A 14,804-nucleotide genomic window follows, 5' to 3' on the forward strand; every position below is an offset into this window, starting at 1 on the left:
AGGTAGAACATTAAATACAGATCAATTAGCCAGGTTGGTAAATCTTGAAATTGAGGGGAAAATATTAGAAGCTAATTTGCATCTGATAGAGATGAAAGACTTTGATGTGATTTTGGGTATGGATTGGTTGAGATGTAATTATTCAACCATTCAAGGTAGAGAAAGAGAAGTATCTTTTCAAAAATCAGGAGAAGAGCAATTATCTTTTCTCAGAATAAAGACCAAACTCCATCTCCAACTAGTATCGGCCTTACAAGTTGAGAAAATATTGAGAAAAGAAACATATTAAAGGTTTCTAGTTAACATCTCAATAAAAAATAGGCAATGATAAAGATTAAGGACATACAAGTGGTACAAGAATTTATAGATGTGTTTCCCGAAAACCTAACTTGTACTCACCAAATAGACAAGTTGAGTTCACAATAGCTCTAGTTCCTGAAATGGCACTAGTATCTAAAGTTCCATATAGAATAGCTCTAAAGGAACTTCAGGAGTTGAAAATTCAATTACAAGAATTGTTAGATATTGGTTTTATTCGACCAAGTGTATCTTCGTGGGAAGCACAGTATTGTCCGTAAAGAAGAATAATGGAAGTATGAAGATGTGTATCAACTATCGAAAGTTGAACCGTTTGACTATCAAGAATAGATATCCTTTCTTGAGAATCGATGATTTGTTTAACTAATTGAAAGGGGCTATGGAACTTTCAAAGATTGATTTACGGATATCATGAATTGAAGGTTAAGGCGAGTGATGTACCCAAGACAGCTTTCAAAACTTATTATGAACATTACGAGTTCACGTTATGACATTCAGGTTGATAAATGCCCCGGCAGTGTTCATGGATTTAATAGATCGTATATTTCATCAGTAGTTGGATCAATTTGTCATAGTCTTCATTGATAACATTTTGATATACTCCAAAAGTAAAGATCAACATGAGGAACATCTTAGAATAGCGTTAGAAATACTATGCAAGGAAAATTATACACCAAATTTAAAAAGTACAAATTTTGGCTTGAGCGAGTTAGATTATTTAGTCATGTGGTTACTGTCGAAGGAATTGAAGTGGATCTAGTAAAAGTGGAAGAGGTGACTAATTGGAATACATCGATTAATGCGGGTGAAGTTCGAAGTTTTCTAGGATTAGCCTGATACTATCAGAGATTTATAGAAAGATTCTCTAAAATAGCTAGACCAATGACACAATTGACAAGTAAATGAGTAAAGTTTCAATGGACAAATAAGTGTAAGCAAAGCTTTCAAGAGCTAAAACAACGATTGATTATAGCACCCATGTAACCATACCCAAAGGTTTGGAAGGGTTTGTTATATATAGTAACGCATCCAAACAATGTTTGGGATATGTACTGATGCAGCATGGAAAACTAATTGCCTATATGTCTAGGCAATTGAAGCAACATGAACAGAACTACTTGATGCAAGATCTAGAACTTGCGGCGGTAGTACATGTATTGAAGATATGGCACATTACTTATATGGAAGGAAGTGCGACATTTACACGGATCATAAGAGTCTCAAATATTTCTTCACGCTGAAGGATTTGAATATGGACATAGACGATGTTGTAGCTAGTAAACGATTATGATTGTACTATTCATTACCATCCTGTAAAGCTAATGTTGTCGTCAATGCTCTAAGTAGAAAGTCAATGGATGTTTGACATTATTACCTACTACTCAGATGGAGTTGATCAAAGACTTGGAGAATTCACGAATCAAAATGGTTACCACACTAGAGCAAGTCACCGTCCGTTTAGCAACTTTGGTGGTTTGACCTACTTTTATAAATCCGATCATAGAAACACAGAGTAAAGACCTATTCATACAAAAGATCAAGAACTAAATTGGCACTCAAAAGAGAAAGGATTTTGGAATAGTTTCGGATAGGGCAATGATATTTAAATGAAGAGTTTGTGTACCTAAGGATGAAGTTTTGAGGAATTAGATATTGGAGGAGACCCATTTTATCCCATGCACCGCACATGTTGGTAGTATAAAAATTTATCGAGACTTTCGAGATACATTTTGGTGGAGGAATATGAAAAGAAGTATAAACTTATTTGTGGCAAAATGCATAGTGTGTCAACAAGTTAAAGCAGAACATCAAGTACCAGAAAGGTTATTAAATCCATTGGACATACCTAAATGGAAATGAGAAAATATCGCAATAGGCTTTGTGGTAGGATTTTTGAAGTCACCAAGAGGACGCCATGCTATATGGCTAATAGTGGATCGTCTAACAAAGTTTGCTCATTTTCTTTCGATAAAAATGACATTCAGTCTAGATTAGTTGACACAGTTGTACACTAGAGAGATTGTAAGATTGTTGGTGCCTCCGTATCCATTATGTTGATAGAGATTTGAGATTTATATCTAAATTTTAGAAGAGCTTACAAGGGCTATAGGAACAAAATTGAATTTCAATATGGCCTATTACCAATCCGATGGTTAATCTGAAAGAGCTATTCAAATTTTGGAAGATATGCTAAGGGCATATGTTTTGGATCTAGGAGAAGGTTGCGAATCATATCTATCTTTGATGGAATTTTTATTTAATAATAGTTTTCAAGCAACTATTGGAATGGTACCGTATGTAGCTCTCTGTGGTAGAAGATATAGATCACTTGTTCGTTGGGATGAAATCGAAGAAAAGAGAGTTTTGGGACCAGATATCATTGAAATGATAGTTGAAGCTGTTGATAATATTCGTACTTGGATAAAATAGTACAAGATAGACAAAAGAGCTATGCAAATGAATTTATTTTGATAATTGCCGCTTGAGATAAAAAGCAAAACGACAACATATATTTTTAAAATTTTTTCCCTACAATTTCAAGTCAATAATGGATACATGCATGGTAATCATTCTAAAGACTTTTTTTTGAAATTGTTTCTTTTAGTATTGATTATGTTATCATTTTTTTTTTAATGACTGCTTTACCTACTTTTTTTTTTGCATGCCATTGTTCATGTAAAAAGTAGAATTTGCTCGAACTTTGTTCAAAATTTTCGGTATCATTTCACTATTTTTGCTAATGTTCAAAATTAAAGTTACTTCTAAGAAATAATTAAATGATCCCAATATGAAATGATGTTGTTTAGAATTAAATAATTACTGAAATAAATCATTAAATTAAATCTTTATGTTTTTTGCTAAAAGTATAGTTAATTATTAAGTTTACGGCTAAAGTACAGTTAATCTAGCGACTTTTCGATCCATTCGAGTCGAGATGTTACAAATTGAGTGGCCACCATTCTATGAAAATTCTTAAAAATGGGATAAATTTCGTTCTTAGATTTTAATAAATAAATTCAAATAGCATGAGAATAATAATCAATAAATAGCATAAAATATTTATACAACCATCATATGAATCAATTCGACATAGCCCCATAAATTGGAATTTATTAACTTTAAAGGTTTAACAAATTTAGATGACGAATTATTAAATGTTAGACGGACTTGTTTGGAAAACTGATAAACGTACAAACATGTGTCTCAAGAAACAGGTGGAAATAAAAAAGATAAAATATGACTAGAAGGATGTCCAAATCTTTGATACACAATATGATTTTCTAGCATAGCACTATTAAGAGAAGTGGCACCGAACCAAATGGTTTCAACATATAAAGTCCATGTGAGTAGACACCTTCACCAATCTTCTTCCCTGAAATTCGATCTTGAAACACAACACTATTAGGAGAAAAAATAACATCGCAATTTGATGAATTAGTTTTTTTTCCAACGAAAAGAAGTTAAGTTGGAAATGAAGGAATCACAAGTGCATTCGAACTAGGAAGGCCAGGAAAAAAATTAATTTTTTCAGATCCACAAATAGGTATTGATGTATTATTAGCAACTGAAATAACATGTTTGGATGAATTTTTTGAGAAATCACTCAAAGATGCTGCATCATTTGTCATATGATCAGTAGCAATCGAATCAATAATCCAAGTATTTAAATGTTTAGATGTATATGAAGAAAAATAAGTTTCAAGGTTACCAGAGACATGAGTACTGGAAAGAGTTGATTCTTTTGGAGTAGCAGGACTAGGATGTTTGAGTTGTTGGAGAATTTGGGCCAATCGATTCATTGAAATGGTAGTATCAGCAACAGCAACACCTTCCATGTTTTCTCCTTTCATAATAGATGACTTAAGATAAGGATGAAGTTCTCAACAACTATCCTTAGAGTGTCCTAACTTGTGACAGTGGTCACATTTTGGAGCTTTTCGTCTTTTCTTGTTCTGAAAAGTTATCATTTTTTCATCTCTTTTAACAATAAGAGTAGATGACTCAGGTCTATTCTTTAATTCCGAATTCATTGCCTTTTTTGAGTTTTTCTCACTGCACAGTTGCGCACACACTCGAAAATGTTGGAAGCATAGGACTCATAAGGATATGATTTTGAAGATTCTTATACTCTAACCTCAAACTATTCATCCAAGAAAAATCTGATCTTTTTCAACCCCATTTAATAAGATCTTCGCAATGGTTGTATGTGGACGATACATGCTCAAATTGTCCCACATCTTCTTAAGATTACCAAGATGTTCGATGAATGGTTTATCTCCTTGCTCAGCGGTAGCAATTTCCATTCCAATTTAAAGATTCTAGTGGTATTATTTTGGTTTCCATAAAGTTCCTCAAGAATCCACAACTGAAGCCGAGTCTGGAAAGGTAAAGATTTCAGCAATATGTACTTCCATTGAATTTAAAAGCCAAGAACAAACAAGTTGATCGTTCGATATTCATCTTTCATATGTTGGCTATAGAATCTGGAAAGATAGAAGTGCCATTGATGAAGCCCAACTTTTTTATTTCTACCAAGAGACAATGTCACGGCTCTTGACCATGATATGTATTTTATACCATTCAAAAGAATAGTAGATAACTCCTATCGAGTATTAACATCATTCTCCATTGTTATAGATGGATTAATTACTTTCTCAGTTATTCTAAATTGAAAAACAAATAAGTAGAGGCCAAAAATTGAACAGCAGAAAATTGAAAAATGCGAATAGTAGAACATTGTCAAAAATAGCCCGAAACACAATTAGCCAAATACGAAGGATACAAATCCAACCGCACCGACTTTGCATAATTTCGAGTTACAGTTTGAAAGATACAACCATTTTCATGAAGGTCGCTCAAAACTGAAAAAATCTATTTCCATGGAGATTGTGAAAAGTTTGGATTTCTGAACAGATTGTGTTTGAATAGCAATGGACCAAATCAACACATCCACTCTGATAACATGAAGAATTCAATAAAACTAAAAGGAATACAAAGTGGATTCAATATTATGTGGTTCAGTGCCAATATAGCAACCTACATCTATGGGAGAAGAGGGGACTTGTATATTATTCACTTATGTTTGGAGCTTACAATAAAACATATATAGTCACATTACATCAAGGTTGCCTTATTAGGGATGAGGCAATCAAGGAAAGAATATAACGAATTATGAAAATCTTCTAAATCGTGGTTACGCAATAATATTCTCCAATATTACTAAATCCTTCAAAAACCTATTTCTGTCCAGACACGAGAAGGAAATTCTTGCTTTAATCTTAACAGTGAAAAATGTTAGTTATATCTTGTAGGGAGGAAATTCGTTGTTTGAATATGTCATCAACTTTTGGACTTAGAAAACGACTATAGTAGCTCAAGAGCATTAGCTTTACAAACCAAATGGGGATTAATTTTAGATGTTGAGTATAAGAAAAGTGGCGAGAATTTCATTGCTGATGCTTTGCCAATGACGTCATGTATCAGAACTAGTGGCATCATCTTTTCTTTTTCATTCTCACAACTAGTACCCCATTGACTGATGCCAATAAACAGGATTTCAATGCTAACTTTTGCTAAAGAAGGTTAAAGAACATGATACATCAAGGATAAGCTATTGTTCCATAGAAATTAGTAGATGGATTAGCATTTTACAAAGGTTACTTTCTTCTTTTGCTTCTAGCCTTTCATATGATTTTATTCAAGAATTTCATGGAAGCATCTCATATGAAGGATGTGTGAAAACATTGCAGAGAGTTAAAATTGACTTCTATACTTCTATTGGAAGGGGTTGAGGAGAGAAATCATATAATATATCTGTGGTTGTGACATGTGCCACTGACATAAAGTTGAACAAACTGAACATTTGTCGTTATTTAGTATTTGTCATTGTCCAACTATTATCATATTATAGGGTCAAGGACTTTATAAATGTAGGCACCTTATCGTTTCTTTAGCAGCTTCACAAGTTGTCCTACACTTGGCTTCCATGGTAAAAAATTAATGCATGATTGCTTAATATTTCTGATGTGAACTACGTAGCAGCGTTGACTATGAAACCCACAACGAGATTGTTACAAAAATCCAGAAAAGTCTAATTAAAGGTTTAGAGTTTAAACGTCAAATTAATGAACCAAAAAACATAGCAAGAACGTTGTTTGAAGGACCCCTTGATTACACAATCCAAGACCCGTACCCGAATTATAGAACTCCACAAGAAATGTGATTCTTGATAAGTTCAAGTTATTCAATGAAGAATGGAAGAAGGCAATATGCCTTGCAATTTAATTTACTCAATAATAATGTCTTCTAATGTATGAATACAATGAAAGAGAATTCCAATATTTATACTAGTTATAAAACTCTAAAAAAATCTGGTAAAATCGTGCATTATTCATCCAAGATTACAAAGATATGGAATAAAAATAAAATCTAGCAAAATATGGAAAATTCGCGAAAAAGGAAAACTTTTGCCCGAAATTACACTATACGATCACATAGTATAATCAATGCAATCGCATAGTTCATTTGAAATCCTTCAATTTGGTCTCGAGAATGGTCTGTGTGGTCGTATGCCTTTTATACTATGCGGTTGCATAGTATTAAATTTCAACACCAACTTTTTTTATGTGAAGAATTTCGTGACGATTCCGGATTGTACTCATGGGTGAAAATCCAACACCCGAGCTAAAAGTTATGCACATTTTAATCCACACTGCTTGTTTTTCCATATATCATCCAAAACTTTGAATCCAATGCACCGAACATGATTTCGCCTTTATGACTAACATGTAACTCGAACTTAAACTTGCAAACATCATCCTTTGTAGCCTGGAAACCTCGACGCTTGATTGCATAATTTCATTGGCTGTGATGAAACCCGACTTTGCACTTAGTCTCTTCCAATCAATCATGGAACTTGTTACAATGTACGTTAATTCCCACATTTTGAATTCCAAAGCTTGATCATGAGATTTGCCAACTTTATCAACCCTTTTTAGCCTCCAATTGCGTTCCAACCTTGGTCTTGACCGCTCGTCAACATTCAATAAATCTTTGGTAATTCAGCGCCTATCCCAAATCATATCATCCCCTATCTCTTCGAAATGATTCGACCTCGAATCCATGCCGAAGTTACAAACATTGTCGTCGATCATGGTAAGCACACGAAATGTTCCATCGCCTCGTGGATGTAGTTTGGACCTCTTTTGAATTCTCGATTGCCTCCATCGTAAGTAAATCCAATCACCTTCACATGGATCAAAATGCACTCGTCTCAATGGCTTTCTTTTGCAAGCTTGAGTTACTCCAAGAATAATTTTACTTGATGAAACCCTGTGCACTTTCCTTGCTTTATTCAGCCTAGGCAATTGCAACAATGTCACCTCCAAAGAATGCATATTTTCCTTCAATTTAACTTTGTCCTTCAACCCATGGCACATGAAATCCTTAAATCCTGTCCAATACATTTGAAATTCCTTCATCTCCTCGGGAATAACAACTTCAAATTCTGGTAAATAAGATATTTCCAAGTTAAGATGTGGCTGCTGAATTTTATCCACCATTAGATATTCAATCTGAGGCACGATTCCCAGGTCGGGTGGTATTTCAACATGATCATTTTCGGGAATCGAGTCTTCGTTAACATGCAAAATAGAAATATCCAAAATAGGGAGGGGATTGTTAGTTATCGCCAATGTCTCCACAACTCCACTCTCCTTTTCATTTAAGCCCACTTCCAACACTTTTTTTTTTTTTTTTATCTCCAAAGACTCTTCCTCCTTTTCATCCCATAACTCCATTTCCATTTTAACCACGTCGCCCTTTTCATTTCCAATTTTCTTTTCACTTTCTCGTAGCTCTTCTCCTTTTTTTCTCACAATCAACCACCACACAATTTTCTCTATTACTTTCTTGCCCCTCCATGTCATTAACCTCATAATCATCCATATCACTATTGTACTCCTCATGCCTTACCCTCCTAGTTTCTCGTCTTCCCTATCTCCTAGCATTCAACACCTTTACTGGTTGCCCCTTACTAAGATTAACAATTGCCAGACTTATTTGTGCCATCCAAGTTGCTAGTGTATCCACTTTTTCCTCTAAACCCCCAAGCACCCTTCAAAACGCCATATCATATCATCTGAAGAATTGTTAGGATTGCCATTTCGGCTTGAATTAGAATCTTCTCTTTGTGACATCCTAAAACTAGAAATTTTCTGCCTCACTGGTTTTCACTCGGAAATCACACAAGTTTTTTTGGATTTTTTCTTCTATTAAACTCATCACTCTACCTTTTACCACTCCATGCTTTCTTTCAAGCGCTTCAAGGAGCAAGAGTGGACTAGAAGAATTTAAAAATAAAAAACCCGTGAAATTCTAAATCGAATGTAAATCCAAGATTGTGAAACCAAAAGTACTCAAAGAATTTAATGGTACTAAGACTTTAAAGTAATTGACTCGACTTGAAAATTAACTCGAAAATTGAAATAAAATATGTTGGTAGAAAATTGAACGAAGGAAGAATAACAACATAACTTTTTTTGTCTCCCGGCTTTTTTTTTTCTTCCCTTTTTCGGTTTCTTTCTTTTCTTTTTCTCTTTTTTTTTTTTGACACAAAAACAAGAACAAAAGTTAAACTACAATAAATTGAACAAAAGTGGTCTTGGATGCCCAAAAAAACCTTCGGAAGAATTTGACAATAATTTAACGACTCAAACAAATGAGAAAGACAAGAACGATGAAAACACAATTAAAGACTCGAAAAATAAAGAATACGAGGAACACAACGAAAAAATAACAAAAAAATGCGAAAAACAAAAACACAAGACTCAACGAAAGAAAAACAAAGGTTATAACCTGTTAATTGGGAGCCTGTGCTATGATACGAACTAATGCGAACCACTTAGCAACGTTGACTACGAAACCCACAACGAGATTGTTACAAAAACCCAGAAAAGCCTAATTAAAGGTTTAGAGTTTGAACCCCAAATTAATGAACCAAAAAAACTCAGCAAGAATGTTGCTTGAAGGACCCTTTGATTATACAATCCAAGACCCACACCCAAATTATAGAACGCCACAAGAACTATGATTCTTGATAAGTTCAAGTTATTCAATGAAGAATGGAAGAAAGCAAATATTCCTTGCAATTTAATTCACTCAATAACATTATCTTCTAATGTATGAATACAATGAAAAAGAATTCCTATATTTATACTAGTCGTAAAACCCTAAAAAAAATCTGATAAAATCGTGCATTATTAGTCCAAGATTACAAAGATATGGAATAAAAATAAAATCTAGCAAAATATGAAAAATTCGTGGAAAGGGAAAATTTTTGCCTGAAATTACATGATGCGGCTGGATAGTATAATCAATGTACTCGCATAGTTCATTTGAAATCCTTCAATTTGGTCTCGGGAATGGTCTATGCTGTCACATACCTTTTATACTATACGGTTGAGTAGTATTAAATTTCAACACCAACTTTTTCATGTGCAGAATTTTGTGACGATTCCAAATTGTGCTCATGGGTGAAAATCTGACACTCGAACTAAAAGTTATGCTCATTTTAATCCACATTGCTCGTTTTTCCATATATCATCCAAAACTTTGAATCCAATGCACTAAACATGATTTCGCCTTTATGACTAACATGTTACTCAACCTCATCATCCTTTGTAGCCTGATAACCTCGACGCTTGATTGCATGATTTCATTGGCTGTGATCAAACTCGACTTCACCAATCATGGAACTTATTCATTGCACGTTAATTCTCACATTTTGAATTCCAAAGTTTGATCATGAGATTTGCCATTTTTATCAACCCTTTTTAGCTTCCAATTACGCTCAAACCTTGGTTTCGACCGCTCTTCAACATTCAATAAATCTTTGGTAGTTCGGCGCCTATCCCGGATCATATCAATTTCTCCATATAATGGCCCTACCTTCTAGTGTAAATAGCGATCTTGACATAGATTTAAGAAAGTCTTTACTTGCTTGAAAATTGAAATAAGTACATCCCATTAGAATAAGATCGAATGGAGAGTAAAGTGGCTTATAGTTCTTTGTTCTTTGAAGGTACTTATAGATATGCTTTACATCCATCTAATGTTCTGATTTGAGATTAGATCGATAACGACTTATTATATCAATAGTATAACAAATCCCAGTCTATTACCTACTGTCAACACTTAAGATATTCTAATCATGGCGCTCTATCTCTTTAGATGATTTAGAGAATTTATCCTCAAAAAGTAGGATTCCATGTCTGAAGGACAAATTACATTTCTTGGAATCTTGCATGAGAAATCCGACATGATGCTCTGATCGAAAACAAATTAATGGGGATCCTTCTCTTTCCCCCACCCTCTTCCATGCCTATTTTTTGATTGATCTCCCTTTTGACAAGTATCTTGTTAATGTAAAAGCTTGGGATAGAGCTAACAACTTGTTCTTTTGATCTCTAAATATTTGAATGCCTAGAATATAGATAGGTTAACTCAAATGCTTTGAACAAAACAATTAGACTAGCCATGCTTTCATAGACAATAATGCACCTACATAATTTTTTTGAGTAGAATATCAACCACATAACGTACCGAAAAAATTACATTTTGTCCTATATCGTCTTATAAACACAAGGTTCAATGAAGTTTTAAATAAAACCATATGTTTTAATCTCCTCGTCAAATCTTTTATTTCAAGATCTCAATATACACTACAGCACATAAAGGGATGGCTATAGGTCATAAACTTTTCTTTCATGATCACATTCTATGAATCTATATGGTTGTATCATATAGCTACATTCTTCAAGATGGCCATTAAGAAATGTCATCTTGACATCTATTTGTAGCACCTTATTGTTATAATGAGTTGCAATAGATCAGAGAATTCGAAGAGATTTAAGCATAACTCCAGGCGAAAATGTCTTCTCGTAATTGAAATAGTCTCACTAGGTAAAACCCTTAGTCACTAGCTTTACTTTGAAGGTTTTCACTCTTCTATCCACTCCTCTATTTTTCTTGTAGACCCACTTATATCCAACAAGTTTTATACTTTCTCATTAATCTACAAGAGTTTAGACCTTATTAGAATGCATGGATTTCATTTCATCATTCATAGCTCATTGTTCTACATCATTGTTCGAATGGACACTTTGACCAATAAATACATAGAAGATATCTTAATAATCCATTGACTTTGTCTGAGGGCATGAATCCTGAGTTGTAGCATCATTTGGATTTGTAACGTTTTCATCAATTTTAGTATCACCGTCACGTAACATCATTATCTACTCATTACGTTAAAGGTTTTCTTGATCTAAGGGACCAAATGATAGCTCATATTTTCCACTCAAATCACGTTATCTAGTATTCATGTCATCATGCATTGCCTATCACCAGGTTATGTTTCAAAAGTAGATGGAGTAGAATTGTTCCTACACATTTATTTTAAAATAACATTATTCTTGGACTTACATTCATTAATATATTTATCTTCTAAGAAAATTGTGATTAACAAAAAATTTTCTATCTAAAGGACTAGAGAAATACTATCCCATGGAACCATTAAAGCATCCCACGAACAAACATTTTTTTTTACCTAGACTCAAAATTTTCTGTCTTCTATTTTAGCATATGAGTCGGACAACCTAAATTTGAATTTGATGCAAGATGAAACTGCTCATATTCTACAATTTCATGGGAGTTTTGGCAATAGACTTAGAAGGAACTATGTTAAGAATATTGTTGTTGCATCCAGTGCATATCCTAAAAATAATATAGGTAAAGTTGAGAAATGCATCATTGACACAACTATATCTAACGGTGTCCTATTTCTTATTTCTGAAACACTACTTTGTTGGGATATAACAGGGCGTAATCAGTTAAGAAACTATATAATTTCCTATCAAGTAGTTTCCAAATTCTCATGAGAGATATTCATGGCCTTAATCTGATCAAAATATCTTAATATTTTTATTCAAATATTTCTCGACTTTAATCCAATACACTTTGAATTTCTCAAAAGCATCCGTCTTTCAAATCATTAGGTAAATGTATCTAGATTTAGAGTAATCATCCATAAAGGTGGATACACCCAAGTTAGTCTTTGTATCTTGTTAAGGGAGACCATCTCTTGTTAGTCTTTGTATCTTGTTAAGGTTGATATGCCCAAGTCTGAGATGTCATTGATACGTTTCATTACTATGGTACGTTTTTTGCTTCTTGTGGTTTTTAGAAATATTATGTATATCATTTGTTGACAATTTTAGATTGTAAAAAACAAATCTTTAAATATTTGACATAAATAGGAGCATTATTCATCAAAATGTGAAGTTCATCTTATGCAAGATTAAGAGAATAAACTTGACCTATTAAATAAGAAACGAAATAAAATTTCGTTTTATCTGTGGAACATAATAATAATCTTTAAGAATTAATGTTTACCATTATTGAAATAGAAATAATATACTCTTATGGCTCTGGCCGAAACTGTTGCTCTTATGCCAACGAAAATAGTAAACTGACCTTTTCTGAGTTTTATACTCTCTAAAAACACCTTCATAGAAATATGATTAGTAGCTTCAAAATCTACAAACTTAGGATTTTGTAGAATCGACCACTAAAGCAACATCTCATTTTTTTAGCTAGTATGCCATGGGAATTTTTTTTTAGTGTAGTTGAAACATTTGCCTCTTGGCTTTTCATCTTCTTTGGTTTTTGTAGCTCTCCTACTTCTTGTTATCTCTTTCATCTTCTTTCCAAATTCGCCTTTTGACTTGGAACCAGAAGAGCTATCAATCGTTGTATGAGCATTGCCATCCTTGGTCTTAAAATAACTCTCTCTATTTTGCAACTCATTCATTAGCTCAAATAATTACATCTTCATTTTCTACAAGTGATAGTCCATAGTAAGAAGTGAAATCATATCAAATAAAGAATTTTAATCCATATTAATCTGAGTCATTGAGTCAATGGCTGTACTAAATTCTCCACCATATTGAAGTTTACAATCATTAGTCAACATATGATGTTTCACTGGCGTTCTTGGTTTTCATGTAGATCTTTCGTAAGGTATGATTATCTTCAAAAGGAGCCCTCCTATGACCAAGCTGTCCTAAATGTTTTTCATTATGTCATAAAAGGTATTCAACTTTTCAAGCTTTTACTGCAACACATTCAACATGGATGTCAAAATGCAATAGTGAGATATCTTGTTTGCAGTTGCATACTTACTATACATAGCCCTCTTGGATTTGCCTATGGTGTCGTAGGGTCCTCGGAACATTAGGCTGTGGTTTGTTTAATGGTGCTTGTATTTCCTAAACTTTAATTACAATTATAATTAAGTAAAAAAATTCAAATTGATTGCAATTGTGTTCAAGAATTTACAAAGTTACCATAGGACCTATTTGAAAATATATTTTACAAGCTCCAATAATTTGATCACAATTAATCGACCTTAGATAATCCAATCTTATTATTAAACTTTAATTTTTCATTAAAGGTAAATGACTGCACTATCAAAATATATAAAATCATAAACTAATATATTTGCAATATTTTCCTCAAACCTTCAGTATATATTTTATCCCATCCTAGATTCAATAGGATATAGACACAAATGATCGTTTTGTCCCTATAATGATTTTTACTAACTTAACTTATAGTTTTTCAATGGGCTTATGAATCAATGGCAGATGTCTAAATTTAGTCGTTGCTAGATTTATAATCATTCGACAAAAATACTTAAAAAAGTCGCTCGATTTATTTTTCAAGGCTATGTTCCTTATATGAATTTGTGTTCTCTACTTCATTCATTCTCAAACTCTCAACTCGCCAAGATTTTTTTTCAATCAGAGTGATCTCGTTCATTAATAAATTAAATAACCATTAAATTAACATAATATGTACACAGCCCTATTAAGAAATTTAGATGAAATACTCAATGATAGTAGAATTTAAAACTCTTTCTGTATAATTAAATTCAATAATAGTCTGTTCAATATAGTTCAAGTGTACTAGTGTCCCCAATAAGTCATTTTTACTGTAAGGACAAACTGTAAACTCAAATGGTGAAATAGTCAACACTAGAGCTTTCTATAAGATGTCAACCCTCATATATTGACGATTCATGATCACAATATAAGTTATGTTACACCGTACTGCTCAATGTAGACACTCAACTAATATTATCGTAAGTAATCATATGCACTTTTTTTTTATATGCTCAATATTTGAAAATGCAATAACAATGGACACAAACAAATTTTATTTATAAAGTTATAATTCCACTACAAATAAACTATACTACATGATCACATAATCCAATAGACTTGTAGTCCCAAGCTTAATGAAGTTATTAAGGTCTTTTTCCTTCAAATCTTGGATGAAATACTACGTATTGAGCTAAATTTCATTATTTGAGTGAATAGTTCAGATAGAATTCGACATACGGAGCCTTAATTTATTATAATATC

At 33.0% G+C, this 14,804-nt stretch overlaps 1 protein-coding gene across 1 annotated transcript; it reads left to right on the forward strand.

The window, feature by feature from the left end:
• Nucleotides 1–440: 440 nt before the first annotated feature.
• LOC111404613 lies at nt 441–1,559 on the forward strand. Its single transcript, XM_023033397.1, has 3 exons — nt 441–565; nt 741–870; nt 1,380–1,559. Exons 1-3 carry the CDS (start codon nt 441–443, stop codon nt 1,557–1,559), a joined length of 435 nt encoding a protein of 144 aa, XP_022889165.1.
• Nucleotides 1,560–14,804: the final 13,245 nt, after the last annotated feature.

This window comes from Olea europaea, chromosome 11 (assembly GCF_002742605.1).
Source record: "Olea europaea var. sylvestris chromosome 11, O_europaea_v1, whole genome shotgun sequence".
Taxonomy (NCBI): domain Eukaryota; kingdom Viridiplantae; phylum Streptophyta; class Magnoliopsida; order Lamiales; family Oleaceae; genus Olea; species Olea europaea.

Bases quoted from the DNA above. Each gene is read 5' to 3' on its own strand.
- LOC111404613 (XM_023033397.1), top strand. From the start codon at position 441: ATGGCACTAGTATCTAAAGTTCCATATAGAATAGCTCTAAAGGAACTT. The intron at 566-740 runs GTATTGTCCGTA...CATGAATTGAAG, and splicing joins GTATCTTCGTGGGAAGCACA to GTTAAGGCGAGTGATGTACC. The intron at 871-1,379 runs GTAGTTGGATCA...GTACTGATGCAG, and splicing joins ATAGATCGTATATTTCATCA to CATGGAAAACTAATTGCCTA.